At 47.3% G+C, this 19927-nt stretch overlaps 1 protein-coding gene across 1 annotated transcript in view; it reads left to right on the top strand.

The window, feature by feature from the left end:
* The window catches only part of TTLL5 (tubulin tyrosine ligase like 5), a 201614-nt gene that overhangs the window by 156987 nt on the left and 24700 nt on the right, over positions 1 to 19927 (top strand). Inside the window, exon 30 of the mRNA XM_065403286.1 lies at positions 10116 to 10314. Coding sequence (XP_065259358.1) covers positions 10116 to 10314 — 199 coding nt within the window. The remainder of the gene's footprint in view (positions 1 to 10115; positions 10315 to 19927) is intronic.

Below are 19927 nucleotides of genomic sequence, written 5' to 3'. Positions count from 1 at the left end.
CAGAAATGAGGGATTCAGGGTGTGGGAGGGGGCTCCGGGCTGGGGTAGGGAGTTGGGGGAGGGGGAGGGCTCTGGCTGCAGGCTCTGATGTGGGGCTGGGGATGAGGGATTTGTGGTGCAGGAGGGGCTCCGGGCTGGGGTAGGGAGTTGGGGGAGGGCTCTGGCTGCAGGCTCTGATGTGGGGCTGGGGATGAGGGATTTGGGGTGCAGGAGGGGCTCCAGGTTGGGGCTGAGGGGGTTGGAGTGCGGGTGGGGGATCAGGGCTGGCGCAGGGGGGGAGTGAGGGCTCTGGCTGGGGGTGCAGCCTCTGTGGTGGGGCTGGGGATGAGGGGTTTGGAGTGTAGGAGGGTGCTCTGGGCTGGGATTCAGGGGTTCGGAGTGGGGGAGGAGGTTCAGGGCTGGGGCAGGGGGTTGAGGCACAGGGAGGAGACCAGGGGTGCAGGCTCCGGGCAGCGCTTACCTGAAGCAGCTCCTGGAAGCAGCGGCACGTCCCTTCTCCAGCTCCTACACGGAGGCATGTCCAGGCAGCTCTGGGCACTGCCCCGTCTGCAGGTGCCGCCCCGTCTGCAGGCGCCGCCCCTGCAGCTCTCATTGGCTGCAGTTTCCAGCCAATGGGAGCTGCGGCGACAGCGTGCGGAGCCCCCTGGCTGCCCCTACACATAGGAGTCAGAGTGGGGACATGCCGGCTGCTTCCTGAGAGCCGCACGGTGCGGAGGCTAGCAGGGAGCCTGCCAGCCCCGCTGCATGGTGCTGCCAACGAGACAGTCAACAGCCCGGTCAGCGGTGCTGACTGGAGCCGCCAGGATCCCTTTTCGACCGGGTGTTGAGATAGAAAACCGGACACCTAGTCACCTTAGGAGGAGGTAGAATTATTACCCAGGGTCTCTGGGAAAAAAACAGGTCAAAGAAAGGAACGCAATGGTTCTCTTGCCAGAAATACCCCGTTTTCCTAAGAGCTGCTGGAAGGACAGAAGTTCTAGCTTGTGAAGGATGGGCCATAGCGCCCAGGCTGAGATTGGCAGCACATACTGAAGGCCTGAATCCTGGCCAAGCCTCTACTAAGCAATCCATCAATAATTCCAAGTGAGCTGGGAGAAGATTGCTCACAACCCGCCTGACTGACAGAATGAAACACAATTTCCTCTGGTGGCACAGGCAGGAGTGTTTGTTTCCCATTTGTGGGTGTGGATGTGCACGTGCACATGTGCATGCACGCAAGAGGGAGAGAGAGAATATGCAAGTGAGTGTCTAGGCAAACAGCAGGCCTAAGCATACCAGTGACAATCCCAAACTGGAAAAAAGGAGGACTCAACCCTGTGTGGCTTAGGAGGCGGAGGAAGAGGGAGAAACACAGATCACCAAAGTGAAAGCATTCCCTTGAAAATTAGTAGTGCAGGTGTCAGTTACTGTCCTGAGCCTCCTGCAAGATGCCTGAGAGACAAGAGTGTTGGCTACAGGCATAGCTCAAGGGAGACCCTCTTTGATAAACCAGCTGTCAGACAGAGTTTGAGAGTAGGGAACTAGAGCACTAAGCTGCCCTGTTAGCATGGCAGACAAGGAAAGGAGGTTGGATGTTTAGAGCATGTAGCTGGCAATAGCACCATGATTCAGAGAGACTAACCCCAATTCCCATCTCATCCACGTGGGCAGGCATTGCCATGTATGGGTCATAGCTGATTTTATAATATACTATATGTAGTGATGCAGAGCTGAGAGGCAGGCACCCCTGTCTGTGTATGATCCCAAGTCCTGCACCGGGAGCTCCATGGCCTCTGCCAGGAAGGCCACACTGCCACCTATTGAAGTTGTAGTTAGATGAAATGTAACTGTGTTAATTTCAGCTCAATTTAGAAGGAAACAAAAGCCATGAAGCCTAATGGAAAAAATATCCCCATCCCATCATAAACAGTTTTGCAAACCATCAAAGTGAAACATAGGCAGAAAGCAACTTGCATTGACGTGGTGTCTGTAAATGGGCGCTGCTGGGATTCCCTGGGTGTAGTGTAGCATCGTGGACAGTGGAGCACAGGTAAGTTGTATATAAAACTGTGTCTACGCTACAGGAAAACGAGTTAGCCAGAATTGATTACAGTCCTGGCTCTCCCCAAAATAGTGATAACATGATTTCCATGTTTTTCCTGGCCAGGAACAACCAAGCTGAACTGTGCTAGAGTCCACCCTATAAATCTCACTGTAGCCTATAGATCATACAGAGTCAGGTTAAATAAGGAGAAGAGCTCAGCCTAGAGACCAAAGGCAAACACGTGCTTTAGAGAGGCATTTGGAGAGGGTGAACCCAAAATCACACCAACAATCCCATTGCATTCATTGAAACTTGGACCAGCAACCCCCAATCTGTGCATTTCCATGATAGTTAATGTCCATCACCAGAAAGCTGGAAGAGAAAGGAATGCAGTACCTTCGTGGTATGGAACCTCTGGGAAATAGTCCTCTGAAGCATTCAGTTCTGTGACTCAGCTAGTGGCCTTCACTCCACCACAGGCCACAGCCCCTGAGCATCATCTGTAAGGCACAGAGCAAATGCTGGCTGTAAAATGGGCAATGTCATTGTCAGGCTGTCTGGAGTGGCTCACAAAAGTCTATGCCAACCTCAGGGCAGATTGTTACAAACCCCAAACTGGTTGTATGTTCTATAATTAGATTTGACCAACCAAGTATTAAATGTGAACGACTCAAGCTTAATGACAGCCTTAACATGGAGTCACAGACTATCCCCTTGCGCGTTCCAGTCTATCTTGCCACCCAGGCAATCCTTCCTTTGTGATAAATGTTCCCTTACACCAAAAATCACAACAATATTCAGGTTACTCCCAGCCCCGAAGGACCAGTCACCCCAGGTAAGTTGTACCTTAGATCTGTCACCAAAAGCAATGCTTGTAGCCAATCCTGTAGTAAACTATTTAAAGATTTATTAACTGGGGAAAAGAAATAGTTATTTTTAGGGCTGTCAAGCGATTAAAAAAATTAATCGTGCGATTAATCGCGCTGTTATAAACAATAATAGAATACCATTTAAATATTTTGGGATGTTTTCTATATTTTCAAATATATTGATTTCAATTACAACACAGAATACAAAGTGTATAGTGCTCACTTTATATTTCTTTTTGATTACAGTAACTCCTAACTTAACGTCGTCCCGGTTAATGTTGTTTTGTTGTTACATCGCTGATTAATTAGAGAACATGCTCGTTTAAAGTTGTGCAATGCTCCCTCATAATGTTGTTTGGCAGCTGCCTGCTTTGTTCACTGCTTGCAGGAAGAGCAGCCCATTGGAGCGAGATGGTGGTGGCTTAGAATCAGGGTGGGCCGGCAGCCCCCCATCAGCTCCCTGCTCCCCTAAGTTCCCTGTGCGGCAGCCACCCAGCAGGCTAGCAATTGCCAGCAGTTCAGCTGTCCCTCCCCCCACTGCCATGTGCTGCTCCTGCCCTCTGCCTTGGAGCTGCTCCCGGGAGCCTCCTGCTTGCTGTGCAGGGGGTGAGGGAGAAGAGGGGTGCTGATGTCAGGGTGTCCCCCTCCCCCTGCTCCTGTACCCCATCTCCACAGAGCAGGTGGGGACATGACAGGGCTCAGCAGGGAGGGAACTTACTGTCAGCAGCTGCTGCCTCAACTTGCTGATCTACTTAAAAAGGCAGTGTACTTAGAGTGAGGTCAGCGTATTTAAAGGTGCAATGCATGTCTCTCTCTCTGTCTCTCTCTCTCTCTCTCTCACACACACACACACACACCCACACACCGTCTCTCTCACACACACGGTGTGTGTCTCTGTCTCACACACACATGCACCCCCCAGCACTTTGGAAAGTGGAGGGAGTGGTGCACTCCAGTGGAATAGCGTGGGTTCATCATCACGTTCAGTTTCCACAGGGAATGTTTGCAGCCATTGCCATGTGTCTATTGTGTCTCCTACCTCCATTAGTGCTGCCTTGTAGAGTGTGAGGCTACATTAACAACAATGTGTTAACCCTTGAGGGCTCAGCCGAGTGCGAAAAAAATTTCCCTGGAACCTAACCCCCCCTATTAATTCTTATGGGGAAATTGGATTCGCCTAACATGGTTTCGCTTAAAGTAACATTTTTCAGGAACATAACTACAACGTTAAGCAAGGAGTTATTGTACAAGTATTTGCACTGTATAAAAACAAAAGAAATAGTATTTTTCAATTCACCTAATACAAGTACTGTATTGCAATCTCTTTATCATGAAAGTTGAATTCACAAATGTAGAATTATGTAAAAAAAAAACTGCATTCAAAAATAAAACAATGTAAAATTTTAGAGCCTGCAAGTCCACTTAGTCCTACTTCTTGTTCAGCCAATCACTCAGACAAACAAGTTTGTTTACATTTGCAGAAGATAATATTGCCCACTTCTTGTTTACGATGTCACCTGAAAGTGAAAACAAGCGTTCTGGTAGCACTGTTGTAGCCGGTGTTGCAAGATATTTACGTGCCATATATGCTAAAGATTCATATGTCCCTTCATGCTTCAACCACCATTCCAGGGGACATACGTCCATGCTGATGATGGGTTCTGCTGAATAACAGTCCAAAGCAGTGCGGACTGATGCATGTTCATTTTCATTATCTGAGTCAGACGCCACCAGCAGAAGATTGATTTTCTTTTTTGGTGGTTCGGGTTCTGTAGTTTCCGCATCAGAGTGTTGCTCTTTTAAGACTTCTGAATGCATGCTGTACACCTCGTCCATCTCGGATTTTAGAAGGCACTTCAGATTCTTAAACCTTGGGTCGAGTGCTGTAGCTATTTTTAGAAATCTCACATTGGTACCTTCTTTGCGTTTTGTCAAATCTGCAGTGAAAATGTTCTTAAAATGAACAACGTGTGCTGCATCCGAGACTGCTATAACATGAAATATATGGCAGAAAGTGGGTAAAACAGAACAGGGGACGTACAATTCTCCCCCAAGGAGTTCAGTCACATATTTAATTAACGCATTATTTTTTTAATGAGCGTCATCAGCATGGAAGTGTGTCCTCTGGAATGGTGGCCGAAGCATGAAGGGGCCTACGAATGTTTAGCATATCTAGCACTTAAATACCCTGCAATGCCAGCTACAAAAGTTCCATGCAAATGCTTGTTCTCACTTTCTGGTGACATTGTAAATAAGAAGTGAGCAGCATTATCTCCCGTAAATGTAAATAAACTTGTTTGTCTTAGCGATTGGCTGAACAAGTAGTAGGACTGAGTGGACTTGTAGGCTATGAAGTTTTACATTGTTTTGTTTTTGAGTGCAGTTATGTAACAAAAAAAAATCTACATTTGTAAGTTGCACTTTCATGACAAAGATATTGCATTACAGTACTTGTATAAAGTGAATTGAAAAATACTATTTTAAAATCATTTTTACAGTGCAACTATTTGTAATAAAAAATAATATCCACGTTGATTTCAATTACAACACAGAATACTATATGAAAATATAGAAAAACATCCAAAATATTTTTAAAATTTCAATTGGTATTCTATTGTTTAACAGTGCGATTAAAACTGCGATGAATCGCAGTTAATTTTTTTGAGTTAATCGCATAAGTTAACTGCATTTAATTGACAGCCCTAGTTATTTTACAAGGTTAAAGAAGGAAAACACACACAAATGAGTTACAGTCTTAGATTTCAAAAGGTAATAATAGCTGCTATATATGCAAGTGCTATATATCCCTTAGGGCTTAAACAAACTAAGCAGCTTAGGGATCCTTGCTAATTCTTAGAAATATTGCCCCCTCCGAATTCCAAGTAGCATAGTGGTGATAATTTCTCTTTAACCAGGATTTTTATTCTCTTCCCCCAGCATTCAAGCTGTGATGGGACAAGGGCTTGTGCATGACCAGCTTCATGGGGAAACAATCATCAGTCTTTTGTCCACTGATGTTCCACAATGTTTTCTCTGGTGTCTATAGGCCTTACTTTGTTGGGGAGGAGATGACACCTCTTGTGGTAAACTATTTCACTAGTATTGCATCTGAAGAAGTGAGGTTCTTACCCACGAAAGCTTATGCTCCCAATACTTCTGTTAGTCTTAAAGGTGCCACAGGACCCTCTGTTGCTTAGTATTTCACACTTGGTGATGCTTCTCCCCAACTGTGGGGGTTTACAATCTTAGCAAACATTTTTATATTTACAGAACAAACACTTAAATAATACCTTATAACATGGGATACAGGCCTCTACTAAGCAAGTAAGATTATATAAGTAAGATTAATACATGCAGTATTCTACAAGCATTTCATAAAGTCTAAACACATTCTTATAACTCTAATACCCATTTTAACAATCCTAACACACAGGTGAGCCAGACTGGTTTCCAGCTATGCATTTGTCAGTGTTCGGTGTGGCCCAGGGGCGTTGGCACGAGCTGGCACCTGGTCTACAAGTGTCTCAGTCATCCCTTACAGCATCAAATGTGTAGGTTAAATGTGATCCCTTCAGGTTTTTGGTATGACACCTGCCGAAAGATATCTGCTGCTGCTCACCATGACTTTAGCTCAGTGAATATGTCTCTATTGCCTTCATATCTGACTCCTGCAAGACGTGCACCTTTTTCCTGAAACACAGATATGGGCCTCCTTTGTGTTTCATCCATTCAACAGCAAGTCTTGCTGGTTAGACTGGGGGCAATTTAAAGCTACCTTCAAAGGTGTTCACATCACATCAGTGTCTCTCTTTCACTTCATCATGGCTTGCGTAAGTTCAAGAAAGATCCCTATTCAGCAACCCTGTCTTTAGCTTCTCAGGCATTCTTAGTCATTGAAGGATAGAATTTATGCTGTGCAGGTTCTTAACTGGAGGAAGATCTCTGGGAGATTTGGGTGCTGAGCTCCAGGATCAATTGGGTACCTTGTCTGAGTGCCCTGAGAACTGCTTGACTCGCTTCACCCTCACAAGCCTTAGTTCTGTATTATGTCTTGATTCTCAGTCAGGATGGGAGCTGCACTTTAGAACCATAGGTGCCTGTCCCAAAGAGCTTACAGAAAGCAGCCATGATCAGCAGGACTCTTACTCTTTATTGAGTACTGTTAGGAAGGGTGATCCAGGTACATACACCATGGAGATGGAGGATGCTTAATGTCAGTCAGACAGTTCAGACCACTAACATATTGATGACCAGAGGAATGTCCAGTCTCTAAATGGGGTGAGCATTGCTTGTTTTCCCTTGTGCTTGGTGGATTGTTAGTGGGAAGCTCCAGGGATAGAATGGGGTTTAAAGAGAGATGTGACCATGAAAATTACTAGTCAGGTACAAAATCCACTCACCACCTTTTACCGTGACAATAAGGAGGAGAAATTGAAGGTGTGAGAGAAATTACACACCACAGGCAAATGGGCAAGTAGAATGTAGTGTGGGTGGTTTATAATTGAGGGACCACAGCTCAAGATCCTTCCTTGCCATTGATGAGAGGGTCCTCCTCAGGCTGCCTGCTGAGTGCCAGACTAATTCCAGCTTTGCTTTTGAGTGACCTTCATATCTACTGGGGCCAGTGGGCATTGCTGTTTTGTTTTTTGGTTCTTCAAAGGATGGTCTGCAGTGATTCCATCTGTCCCCAGAGGAGTGTGTTCCAGTCCCAGCAAAATCTCCTCTGTTTCTCAACTGTGAGCATGACCCCCAATTTCACTGGGAGGAGCACAGCTGCTGCAGCTGTTTCACATGCTGTCAGAAGAGTCCAGGGGCTTTACCACGTGGAAGTGGGGATAGAGTCATGATCAATGCAGTGGGAGGGCCAGTGTTACCCCAGGGATATGGGGAAAGGGTCAGATGATAACCTGATAATAACCAGTTTTGGGGGCAAGCAGGGCTGATGAGGCACCAGATGGAGATCATTTCCAAGTTTCTAAATATGCCTTGTGATTGTGATACATTTCTTTGTATTTACACTTCTGTCATCTTGTGCCCAGTAGGGGGCAGTGTTGAGGGGCTTGCAACACTTCCCCTGCTCAGCCTGTGGCATATGCATGATGCACTGAGCTGAGTGATTGCGGGCAGAGCTGCGGGACAGGATCCAGCCATGTTGGAGAGCAAGGACTACAGTGTTCACCTGTGGAAAAGAGGGGTCATGCACTCCTAGGCACTAGACACCCCAGAGTTTGGCTCTCCCTCATTTTGTCTGGGTGTAAATGGGAAGGAGAGAAGTGACCAAGGAGCTGCAACAGAAACAACAGGAAAGGGAATATCTGAGAGGAGATAGGATGGAAGGAAGGGGACTGGGGAGAAATAAAGCAGGTACTGTAAGAGGGGGAAACTGAAGAACAGTGAAATGCCAAAGACGGAGAGGACATTTAAAAGATATACATATATATATGTTGTGTTGTGTTAGGTGCAGTACAAACACATAGTGAGAGACAGTCCCTGCCCCCAAAGAGTTACAGTCTGTTTAGAAAAGAAAGACAAAGGGCAGGAGGGGAAACCGAGGCACAGAGTGGTGAAGTGACTTGCCCAAGGTAACCCACTGAGTCAATGGGAGAGCCAGGATTAGAATCCTGATTTTCTGAGTCCCAGGTCTGTATTCATTAGACCACACTTCCTCCCAAGCACTTGGAAAAGAGGCAGAGAGGACAATTTAAGACTCAGTGAGGTAGGGGCCAAAATCATTTGTACAGGATTCTAATTGGTTTTTTATATGATGATGAAGGGTGGCCTGTGGTGTGGGGTCCCCTGCAGACAGCACAATGGAGGGGCCTGGAAAGTGCCTGAGATAGGACAGAGTGGCGTGGGTGCCCCACAGGAAGCAGGATGAAGATGCTGACAACCAATGTCCCTTGCTAGGCAGGGCTGCTTTGCTCCATTGCTGCTGAGAGGTTGGGTGTGGGGATGGATCCACTTGAACCTCTTGCAGTGTCCTGCCCTCTCCTAGTGGTTCAGCAGCAGAAAGTGTGTGTTGGGGGCTGGGTAACTGAGTTTGGCTTTTTTAAGATCATCCTCAAGATGTTACTCTGGATCAGTTTGGTGGCCAGGATTGCAGGGCAGACCGTACCAGGTTCAGGGAACTCTGGGGTTTATAAATTCATAGATTCCAAGGCCAGAAGGGATGACTGTGATCATCTGGTCAGACCTCCTACATAACACTGGCCATAGAACGTCTCCAAAATAATTCCTAGAGTGGATCTTTTAGAAAGCATCCAATCTGGATTTAAAAATGACTGTTGGTAAATTGGTCAATTGCTTAATTGTTCCAATGGTTAATTGAGGGGCTTTGGGTTTTTTGTTTTGTTTTGTTTTGTTTTTTGGAACTCTATGAAGTGAAGAAACTGGGGTGACATTCCCACACCCAGAAACACTACCCCCTCTCTGCACTCGTGGTAGGATGCAGCAGATACAAGCATCATCTGTATCCCAGTCAATTACAGTGTGCACAGGAAATTTAAGGAAAGTCTGTACTTCATTACACATGAGATCCAAAGGGAATGTCTAGACATGGGGCACAATGGGAGAGAAGAATGAGCTCAGTGGGGACATAGGTGGCTCAAGCAATGGGACTTAAAGGTTTTATTGGGCAGACTCAGTGGACCATGTGGCATCTGGTCAGTGAGCACAGGGAATCTGGATTGCTCAGCTATCCCAGGTTCTCCAGGACACCTTGTGACCCTGTCACTCTGTCACCTGCTCTCCACAAAACCCATGGGCCTAGTGGAAAAGAGTGTAGTTCCCCCATTACAGTAATCCTTAGCTCGGCCACTTAACTCTGGATCCATGACTCTGGGTGCTGCAAGGCTGACTGTCTCCCCTCAGTGTTAGCTAGACAGCCATGGTCATGTCCTAATGTCACTCTTGGATTTTCCCTCTTGTTTCTCTACAATTGTTCACCTCAGGCTTGGTAACAAGGATAGTAACAGGCCCAATCCAGACTTCCAGACACTCTCCTTGTTGGAGGCAGGTCCTCCTTACCAGGCCTACAGCTGACATGCAACATTTGTATCGTGTGTTCTACTTGCCAGTGCCACCCACTTGTTGCTAATTGCATGCCTGTCAAGCTACTAGTGACTCCTTGGGGAGCAGTGATGCCCTGTGGGCAGCAGCTCCCCTGGCCTCGCATGCAGGGTAATGGAGATGGATAACGTGTGTGATGGCTCTTCTCTTCCCAGGGCTCTAAAGAATGACAGCTTTGCCTGGGAAGGAGAATTAGAGAACTGTGTCTACAGCAAGGTGACAGGAAGCCAGCTGGCACATCCCAAGTATCAGCCAACTGCTGGCAGCTATCAGCTCCATTTTGCCGTGCAGCAACTCCAGCAGCAGAAGCTTCAGTCCCGACAGCTCTTGGAGCAGAGTCGAGCCCGGCACCAGGTAACTGAGACAAAAGTCGGCCTGAGAGTGACCACTGCCGGTTTCTACACTGTGGGCGGCATGGGGCAGTTTCACACCCAGGACATAGCACAAGGTTTGGTGGGGAGGAAGCACCACTTGTGGGTTATGAGGACAGGACTGAACTTATATTCAGTGATTCTGATAGCAGCCTAATGCTGCTGTCCCTCTTGGCCTCCCTGCTGGGTCAGGATCCCTCTCTAATTGTCTATCTGAGTGCTGCTGCTCACTATCCTGCCTAGTGCCTGAGTCAGAGCCCAGCCTCACTGGGCCCAGAGATTCTTTGTCTGTAAATCCCATAGTTGTGGTGGCATGTGTTTGTGTCCACCAAGGGCACATGTGGTTTACCTATACGGGTGTCATTGTTACATTTGTGTGTCTCCATTCCCCAGAGTCTCATAGCTGTGTTGGCATGTGTCTCTGCCCTGTCACGTTGGTACCAGTGGTCTCTGTTTCAGCTACAGCTTGACCAAGTCCTCTCCTACACACTGCAGTACCCATGCACCAAACAATGAAGACTGATAGGAAAAGGACTTCACCACAAAGACCACCAAACATTACCTGGATTGCTTCATTCCTGGGGAAGTCTCCACCCTTCCTGTGAGGGAGTAAGGTTCATCTCTGCCAGGAATATTCTAAGAGCCTTAGATACACAATAGACACAGGTATAGAGCCTGAGCCCAGGTGTGAGCTTCTGCCACACCTCCCAGGGCCTGCTAAACACCATCATTATCAGTCAGTGCATCTAATGTTTCCTTTACTTGCTAGGCACTCAGCCATTTGGCACAGAGTCATTCCCTTGACACCATTGTAAGGGACAGAGGGAGACACAGTGCTGTCAAGGCAGGAAGAAAATGAAAATGGGATCAAGATCCTTGTGTCCTGTATGATTCCCATGTAATGAATGGCAGTGTTTTGGCAGCTGGTCTGGAGCAGCATCTCCACACCCTAGATGGAGACCCTGCAGGGGTTTATAAAGCACCAGATACCCCATTTTTCATGGAGGGCAGGGTTTCCTTCATTTTGATTGGTGTCTGGAACAGCAGTGGGGTTCTTCATGTGCATGGACCTCCACTCAGCATAGATTGTTTGACCCAGGTTGGGGGAGCTATTGGTATTTGCTGGGCAGTCTGGCAGAGATGGCCTCAAACACAAGCAAGAACTAAATATGTGGGGCCCCCACCCCCATATCAGGGGCATGAATTACTAGTTACTGCAGGGTCCCTAACAAACAGCTTATGGCTCAATTCCCACCATTCTGGGAGGGAAATCAGAGGGGGAGGCAACTTCTGTCTGTACTGTGTTCTTTCCTTCCACAAACTCCTCCTTCCCCCCTCCCCTTCCCTCCCCCCGCTTGCTACCCCTCTGAGCAGGAGCAGAAGGCCCTTCTTTCATCTCTGTCCAAGGGGCTCTGGGTGGGCAGCCGTGGCTGCTGTTGAGCATAGGGTAGCACTGCAAGCCGAGCTGGGCTGTGCCTGGGAGGAGGCTGGAGCTGACCATGGGGGCCTGTCTGAGCCCTCTTCTAATTGCCGACATTGAGCTGATGTTATTTTTGGCCTAGGGCAGAGCCATTACTCAGGAGTTTCTGTTAAAGTGATTCTTTGTTAAGCCTCCACTCCTCCCTCCCGCCCCCGTTGAGCCGAACAGTTCAGAGCTGCAGTATCGAGGCCATTGCCATGCTACGGGCTCAGGCAGCTCTGAAATTGCCATTAATGAAGAAAGAGATTTGCTTAACACTCAGGGTATGTCTACACTGCAATTAGACACCCACATCTGGCCCATGCCAGCTGACTAAGGCTGACGTTCCTAAGCTAAGGGGCTGTTTAATTGCTGCATAGAGGCTCAGGCTGCAGCCTGAGCTCTGGGACTCTCCCACCTTGCAGGTCCTAGAGCCTGGGCTTCAGCTCGAACCTGAACATCTACAGTGCAATTAAGCAGCCCCGCAAGCCTGAGTCAGCTGGCACAGGCCAGCTGCATGTTTTTAATTGCAATGTAGACATACCCTCAGACTTCCTTGTATTGGAAGCCAGGTCTTAATAGAGAGAGTGTCTCTTGGATACATCTCCTCCCATTTATCTTTGCCTGGTGCCAGACAGATCTCCCATCCCAGGCACAATTGCACTGACCTCTCCTGCTTAGTTGCCAGAGCACCCCTTCCCATCCCAACAGACTCACCATCGCCTACCCTACCACCACCTCCCTCTCCTGTTCACTGTTGCCTGCCCTGTCCCTGTCACTCACCACTGTTTGGCTCCCCCCACCTACCCTTACAACTCCCCAATCCCATTACCTTCTCCCACTCACTTTGGCCCAAGCCCCATCCCTCACTCCCTTCCACTCACCACTGCCTGGTCACCATCCTGCTCATTTTCACTGTGGCCTCCTGCCTTCCCCTCCCACTCACCATTATCTGTGCCTCCCCACTTCCTCTCCACTCACTGCATCTGGACCTCCACCCACCTGCTCACTATCACTTGGGCTTTACCCATCTCCCACTCATTGTCACCTAGGCCTCCTACCCCCTACCTGCTCACCATTGTCCAAGCCCCATCCCATTCCACTCATTGTTGTCTGCCCCCCCCCCCCCCCCACATCCACTGTCCTGCTTGCTGCACCCAGGTCCTCCTTGCTTTTTTCGCATTTCACAATGCCTGGGCCTCAACCCCTTGCAATGATAAAACATCCTTATGCCAATGACACCAATGGCTTGTGTATGACACCAATGGCTTGTGTGGCAAAAGCACATCAGGAAAGTATTTAATCACTGTAGCAGCTGGACATAAGGGGAGGAGCCAGGAGCAGGTGACCAGCCCACTCTGCGCACAACACAGTTTGGGAACGTCTGGCTTAAAACTTTTCCTTCCATCTCTCTCTCTTTGTCTCCTTCCTTCCCCCATTCCTCACTTCCTTCCACTTGCTTTCTCCCTCTGTCCTCCCTTGCCATACCTTAAATCTGCACTCACAAAAAGCCCTTTTCTGAGGTGGCATCTCATGCTGATGAGTTTTCCCGCATTCCTTTTCTCAAGCAGTCTGGCTTGGAGGTTGGGAATGAGAAGTGTTTATTGGCATCCTGAGGTAGGGCCCACAGAAACCATGTGTTCTCGCAGGCAGGGTGCCTGGGGTTGGGGGAGGTCAGTGGGTAGCATCAATGGGTCTTTCAGCAGCCTTCCTCACCTTGCTGAGGGCTCCCTATGTACTGCACACTCGCAGTGCTGGGAGGGCAGCCTGGACACAACCAACTCTTGTTGCTCTGATCCAAGAAAATTCATTGCACAAAGCCAGAAAAATTCTGCATTCATCTGGGAGTTGCTCCTGCTTCTCAGAGCACTTAGAGCACTGTGTGCAATGTGGGGGAGGGGAGAGAAGACTGGCAGGAGAATTTGGAGACTCCATCAGCACAGCCCTGGGGAATGGTACAGAGGAGAATAAGACCTTCACCTCAGACCTCTGGGTTTAGAGAAGTGCAGCACACCAGCTTCCAGGTTCCCTGGCTTTGGGTTCACCTTTTCTAATGGGTCCTGAGTTCTTCCCTCAGAACCTTAATCAGGGTTGAGAAGTTGTACTAAATCTAATTTTATTCATTTTCCAGACTGTCCAGTTCCTGCTCCCTGGCACCCTTGATTCTGTGGTCCTGTTAATAGGACACTGGACTGGGACTCAGGAGACCTTGTTTCTATTCCTAGCTCTGTCAGGTCACTTGGGGACCCTAAGCAAGTTACTTCATTGCTTTGTGCATAGGCGCTGACTCTGTGGGTGCGCCAGGGCTGGAGCACCCATGAAAAAAAATTAGTGGGTGCTCAGCACCCACCAGCCACAGCTGTTTGGCAGCGCCCCAATCAGCTGTTTGGCAGCTCCGGGAAGCATTTGGGGGAGGGTGGAGAGCAGCAAGTGGGTGGGGGCCTCGGGGAGGGGGTGGAGTGGGGGCAGGAAGAGGCGGAGCGAGAGTGGGGCCTTGGGGGAAGGGGCAGAGTGGCGGGGGGTTTCAGGGTAGAGCAGGGGTGGAACACCACTGGGGAAAAATAAAAGTTGGCACCTATGGCTTTGTGCCTTGGTTTCCGATCTGATACTGACACACTTGTGTGAATTGCTCTGTGAGCTGTGAATGAAAAGAATTATAGTAGTGCTGAGAACTTGATACTGTTAGCAGCAGGAAAAATGAAGCCCAAGTTTAAAAGGCCTATCATTTGCAGGGAGCATCACACTATCTGTTATTGTGAGTGCTTTGGACCCTGCATTCTGTGTATCTCCATGCCACAAAGAGGGCATTTCCATATGATGTTGCAATTCCAGTCATGGCTTGGGAATTGCCTTGGTGAGGCAACCCAGACATTTCCCAGCAGCCTAGGAGCTCATGCCACGACTTCTGTGGTCATCTCACTGATATGTCATGTCCTTGAAAGGTGCCTTGCCGTACTGAAAGCAGTTTCTATTTTCCCCTTCTCTATATGATGTGTGATTTGGATGTGTCTGTTCACAGGCAGTGTGTAAGTGAGTAACAGCAGCACCATGGTGCATGATGCAAGGAAGGGCCTGGTCTCTGTGCTGCTAATAGCCTGATGTGCTGGAAGTGAGCTGTATGCATGGAAGGACATGGGTGGCATATTTAAAGCCATACATATATGGGCAAAGGGAAGGCATGCTCTGTGCTGTACAAACTCTGAGGAGTGCACGATCTAAGGAGAAGTAGTTAGGGGAAGGGGAATAACAATATAGGCAATTTATATACAAGTCAACTTGATTCACTATAGGCAACATGGCAAAAATGAGTCTTAAAGAACCATTTAAATTTGGAAAAGATTGGTCCTTTTTGGAGGAGCTCAGGGATATTGTACCATTCATAGGGCGCTGCACGGGAGAAGGCACAAGGGTGATTGTGTGAGAATCTGACAGACAGATGGAGGAGGTTGGGAGCACTGGCTGAGTGAAGGGGACAGAGACCCAACATGAAGCTTGACAAGGAAGGATAAGTAGGGAGGGGCAGAGTTATGTAGAGCTTTGAAGGTGATGACAAGAAGCTTAAATCTGATACTGGAGTGGTTCAAGGAACAGGAGTTACATGATCAAACCAACAGGAAAGGAATAAAGTTTATCAGCAGCAGCATTTTGTATGGACTGAAGGGAGCGATGAGTGACATGATCTGACCTGGATGTTGTTACCAGAGGTGCCCTTGCCTAGGAAATTAAACAATCAGTGTTTACTTTCTAATTGTTCCCTCTACTGGGGAGATGCCACTAATTGTCATGGAGGCTTCTCCTCCCCTATGTAGGTTTGTTCTGTCTGCTTAGCCTGTATCTATTGTATGTGTGTGGGCAGCTACTAGATCTAGAGCTTTATCCCAAACATTGCATATGGGAAATGGGAAATATGCTAAATTAAAACAACCCTAGTTCAGTCATATAGTGAAATGATCCCTATCAGTGCAGCCTTGTGTCAGAAAGGGTCAGAAAAAACATTCAACAAATGATAATGAGTATTGGGGTCACTCATGGTTACAGTTTCAATCAATAGTTTAAATAGTTTTCTGATATAAATACTGTGTCCAGTTCATCCCCAGTTACTAAATAATTCCTCTCTCCCCTTATACCTTTCAGAAAGTTGCATGGTCCCAAGTTAGTCAGCGCTTAGCTAAGCTAAGGAGATTTAACTTTCCCCATAACTAATTTCTTTTATTCTTTTCTGGATGTCCTCCAATTTGTCAGTGTCTCACTGGGAATGTGGGGCATTCAAAGCAGATGTGGCTGCACTAGCACTCCCCCCCTCCTTGCTCTGGGATGCAAGGCCTCTCTGAGAGCAGCCTAACCTGCATTGACCATTTTTGCTACCGTGTTGCATTAAAGAATAATTAGCTCCCCCCCCCATCTTCATTCATTTCTTTTTCCCAGCTTTCTCCCTTGGATTATTTTTCTGCAAATATGTTAACTGCAGTTTTCCAAGGTGAATCAAATTGTTATTTGCTACCTATGGGGTCATATCTTTAGTTTATGTACAGCAGAACCTCAGAGTTACGAACACCAAAGTTACAAAATCACCAGTCAACCACCCACCTCATTTGCAACCGGACGTACGCAATCAGGCAGCAGAGACAAAAAAAAAGCAAATACTGTACAGTACAAATACTGTGTTAAACGTAAACTATTAAAAAAAGGGGAAAGTTTTAAAAAAAAGTTTTGACAAGGTAAAGAAACTGGTTTTGTGTTTGTTTCACTTAAATTAAGATGGTTAAAAGCAGCATTTTTCTTCTGCATAGTAAAGTTTCAAAGCTGCATTAAGTCAATGTTTAGTTGTAAACTTTTGAAAGAACAGCCATAATGTTTTGTTCAGAGTTACAAACATTTCAGAGCTCTGAACAGCCTCCATTCCCAAGGTGTTTGTAACTCTGAGGTTCTACTGTAAAATAAAATAACTCCACTGAAGTCAGTGACGGTATGTTGATTTATACCACCTGAAGTTCTGCCCCCATGTTTCTAATCTTGTTATATTTATTTATTTATTTATGGCAGCACACACAATGTGCTGAATGCTTTGCAAATATATAATAAAACCCAGTTTGTGTCCCAAAAAGCTCACAGTTTAAGAAAACAAACTTCGTACAAAGGGTTGGGTAGAAGGAGAAAGCATACAGTCAGTTTATTTTAACATATATCAAGACAGTCCGTCTCCTGAATAGTTTACAAAGTAGGACCCACTGTACTGTAATTTGTGAATTCTATTAATGTGCTCTCCTTTTCTAGATCATTAATGAAGTCCTTACATCAGATTGGCCCTTACACTGTCCACCCTGGTTCCACACTAGAGTTCCCTTCCCACAACTCAGTATTTTGCCAATTATCCTTACTTTTTGCTCTTTTGTTTAGCCACTCAGCCAGTTTTCTGCCATATCCACGCTGATTTGACTGAACTTTGTGAATAGATTTAATAGAAAACTGTAGCAAATGCTTTACGAACATCTAAAACCCCACCAAATTTTACACACTTATTTTGTAATTCTGTCCCAAAAGGCAATTATGTTTGTCTGATGAGCTAATTTTTATAAATCCTCATTTCTGCTTATTGCTTGTGATTCTGTCATTCTCAGGTTTAGTGATTATTTATTGATCTTACTTGCGGCATTTGTTCCATTACTTTGCTAGGGATAGATGTTGGATATGTGGGAGGGTAAGTGGCAGGATCCTTCTTATTTCTATTTTTGAAGATCATTAGCATAACTGTTTTAGTTAAAACTTCTGGTACCTCCTCACTTTAATTGTGAGTAGGTACAGGAAGCTTGGTTTCTGCTTGCTGATACCTTACCATGTGCCTCACCGTGACTGGCAGATTGTACTTGTGACATTTTCTAATTAAAAAGCATTCTTTTTGTGCAGCTCTCATTCTGTCTGTACTTTGTTTCTGTATAAAATGAGGAGAGGTGTGATCTACTGGTGTGAGCACAGGACTGAGACCCAGGAACTCCTGAGTTCTGACTTTAGCTCTGAGGGTGACTCCATCTGTGGCAGGTCACTTGCCCTCTCTGTGGCCCAGAGTGCCCACCTATAAAATGGGGTTAATACTCCAGACCTGTCTGCCAGGAGTGTTGTGGGAATTAATTAGCTAATGTTTTTGCAGTGTTTTAAAGATGCAAAGTCCTGTATTGTGCTAAATATTATGCAGATTTGTGCCCCTTGGAACCTTCCACAGGGGAGGGCATGAGTCTCCTCAGCAGCCAGTCCAAATCTCCGGCATTGTGAGCCCTGTTCAGGATGTTTCCCTTAATAAAGTAATAACTGTTGGGTACTGGATGCTCCTGGGCTGTTTATATCAGAGCTTCTTCCATGCTTCAGTTCTCCCTAGAGCTGGACTCTGTGGATCCTGAATGATGAGGGCTCTCCTTCATGTGTGTATGTGCTGAAATCTCTTCCCATCCCTTTCTCTGTCTGGCCTCCCCTGCTGCCCTTTGTTTGCACGGTAGCTTCTTCAGGTTTCCCGCCCCGCCCCCATAGGGTTCACAGCAGGGCAGCGTGCTTTGTAGCTGGATCCAGAAGCCATGGTCAGTGTCAACCCCCAGTCTCTACACCCTGGCTGCGGTGGAAGGCAGCCAGGATCTCAGCACAGTGTGGAGACAGAGGCCTTTCAGAAGTCTGTTGTCCCCAAGCAAAACTGCCCTGACCTTCCCTTAGGCAGGTCTCGGCCCTGCCTCTGATGATCAGCCTGTGTTATAAGAATTCTTGTTTATTCTTCCTCCTGGGTGACTGACCTTCTTGCCTGATCATGTTTGGGGAGGTGACATAGACTGTACAGAGCAAGAGGTTTGCAAACTCTAGGTGTCAGGATTTTAGTAACAAGGGAAAAGCACTTTTGAAAAAAAATTATTGTGCATGGGATCAAATGAGATGCAGTGAGGAGCGGTCTCTGGGTCAGGGGAGGAAAGCACAGTGAGTGGGGAGACTCCATCCCTTCCCTGATAATATGATGGGCTCTCAGCTGTACTGGACTAAGCCAAGAGTGTGGTATTTACTGCCTTCCTCCTGACATGTCATTTATAGTTATGCCTGCTCAGGAATCCAGGATCAAAATGGAGCTGCAGGACATGGAGAGGTTAACGAGGAGTAGAAAGCTCAGCAGAGCTTGTCAGTGAATTGTAGTGGAAAAGGCCTGGTTTGGCTCTCACATTCCCCTTTCTCCCCCAGGCTCTGCCTGTCAGAAACTCCCTCCCACACGAGTGCCCTGCCATTTGCCAGAGAATTGTGGGGGAGAGGGGCTTTTCCTGTCTTTATGCTGGGACTCTGCCAACCCTCAGATTGTGGCTTTCTCTGGAGCCTGGAGCCCACTCACTGTGCCTCTGTGTGTTCCTCACCAGAGAAAGAAACTCAGGACAAATGCAGCCAAGTGCACTGAAGCCCCAACCTTTCCCAGGAGACTGGCTAGTGCTCACCCTTTCCCCTCATCTTTCATAACTGACTCTTCATCACTAAGCCACATGGCTACAGTTCACTGCTCTGAGCTGGGGATCTAACAAAGCAGCTTTGAAGAAGGATAAGGCAGAGTTCCAGGCAGGTTGCAACTTCCTAAAGAGAAGTGAGTGCTGCTTTGAATCTCAGCTGAGCTGGTGCAGAGAGCCATTCCCCTGCTCTGCCACCTGTGTCCTTGTTCTTCAGTGCCTGGCAGTGCACAGGCTATTTTGCCCCATCTCCCAAACCTTCAGCATATCTCTCCCTTCATGACTGGGAACTTTCCTCTCTCCCCAAAGCATCCCCAGAGCCTGAGTCAGGGGGAAATCCTCTTTATCAGTTGCCTTCTTAGTGCCCCTTGCTTCTGTGAGGGTAATTTTGGGCTTCCTATTAGCTCAAAGACTAGGAGGAGATTGGATATGGGAGTCAGTGTTGTAGCACCTGCTGTGTTGTGCCACAGTAGCAGAGTTTGTCGGCATTTCTAGAACTAACCCTGACTTTCCAAGGCTATAGAATTCTGCTATAAAACTCCTTCATGGAGTCAGTCACCCTCAGTTTGTATCTATCTCTGAGACTGTCCCGGGAGCCTTCTAGTTGGGTGGTCCCCTTCACCAGGCTGGGACGCTCTCTTCCCAGGCAAGGCTCCTCACCACATGGGTTCTCCCAGTGG

The sequence above is a fragment of the Emys orbicularis genome, chromosome 4, assembly GCF_028017835.1.
Source record: "Emys orbicularis isolate rEmyOrb1 chromosome 4, rEmyOrb1.hap1, whole genome shotgun sequence".
Taxonomy (NCBI): domain Eukaryota; kingdom Metazoa; phylum Chordata; order Testudines; family Emydidae; genus Emys; species Emys orbicularis.
This window is presented reverse-complemented; position numbering and strand designations above follow the sequence as displayed.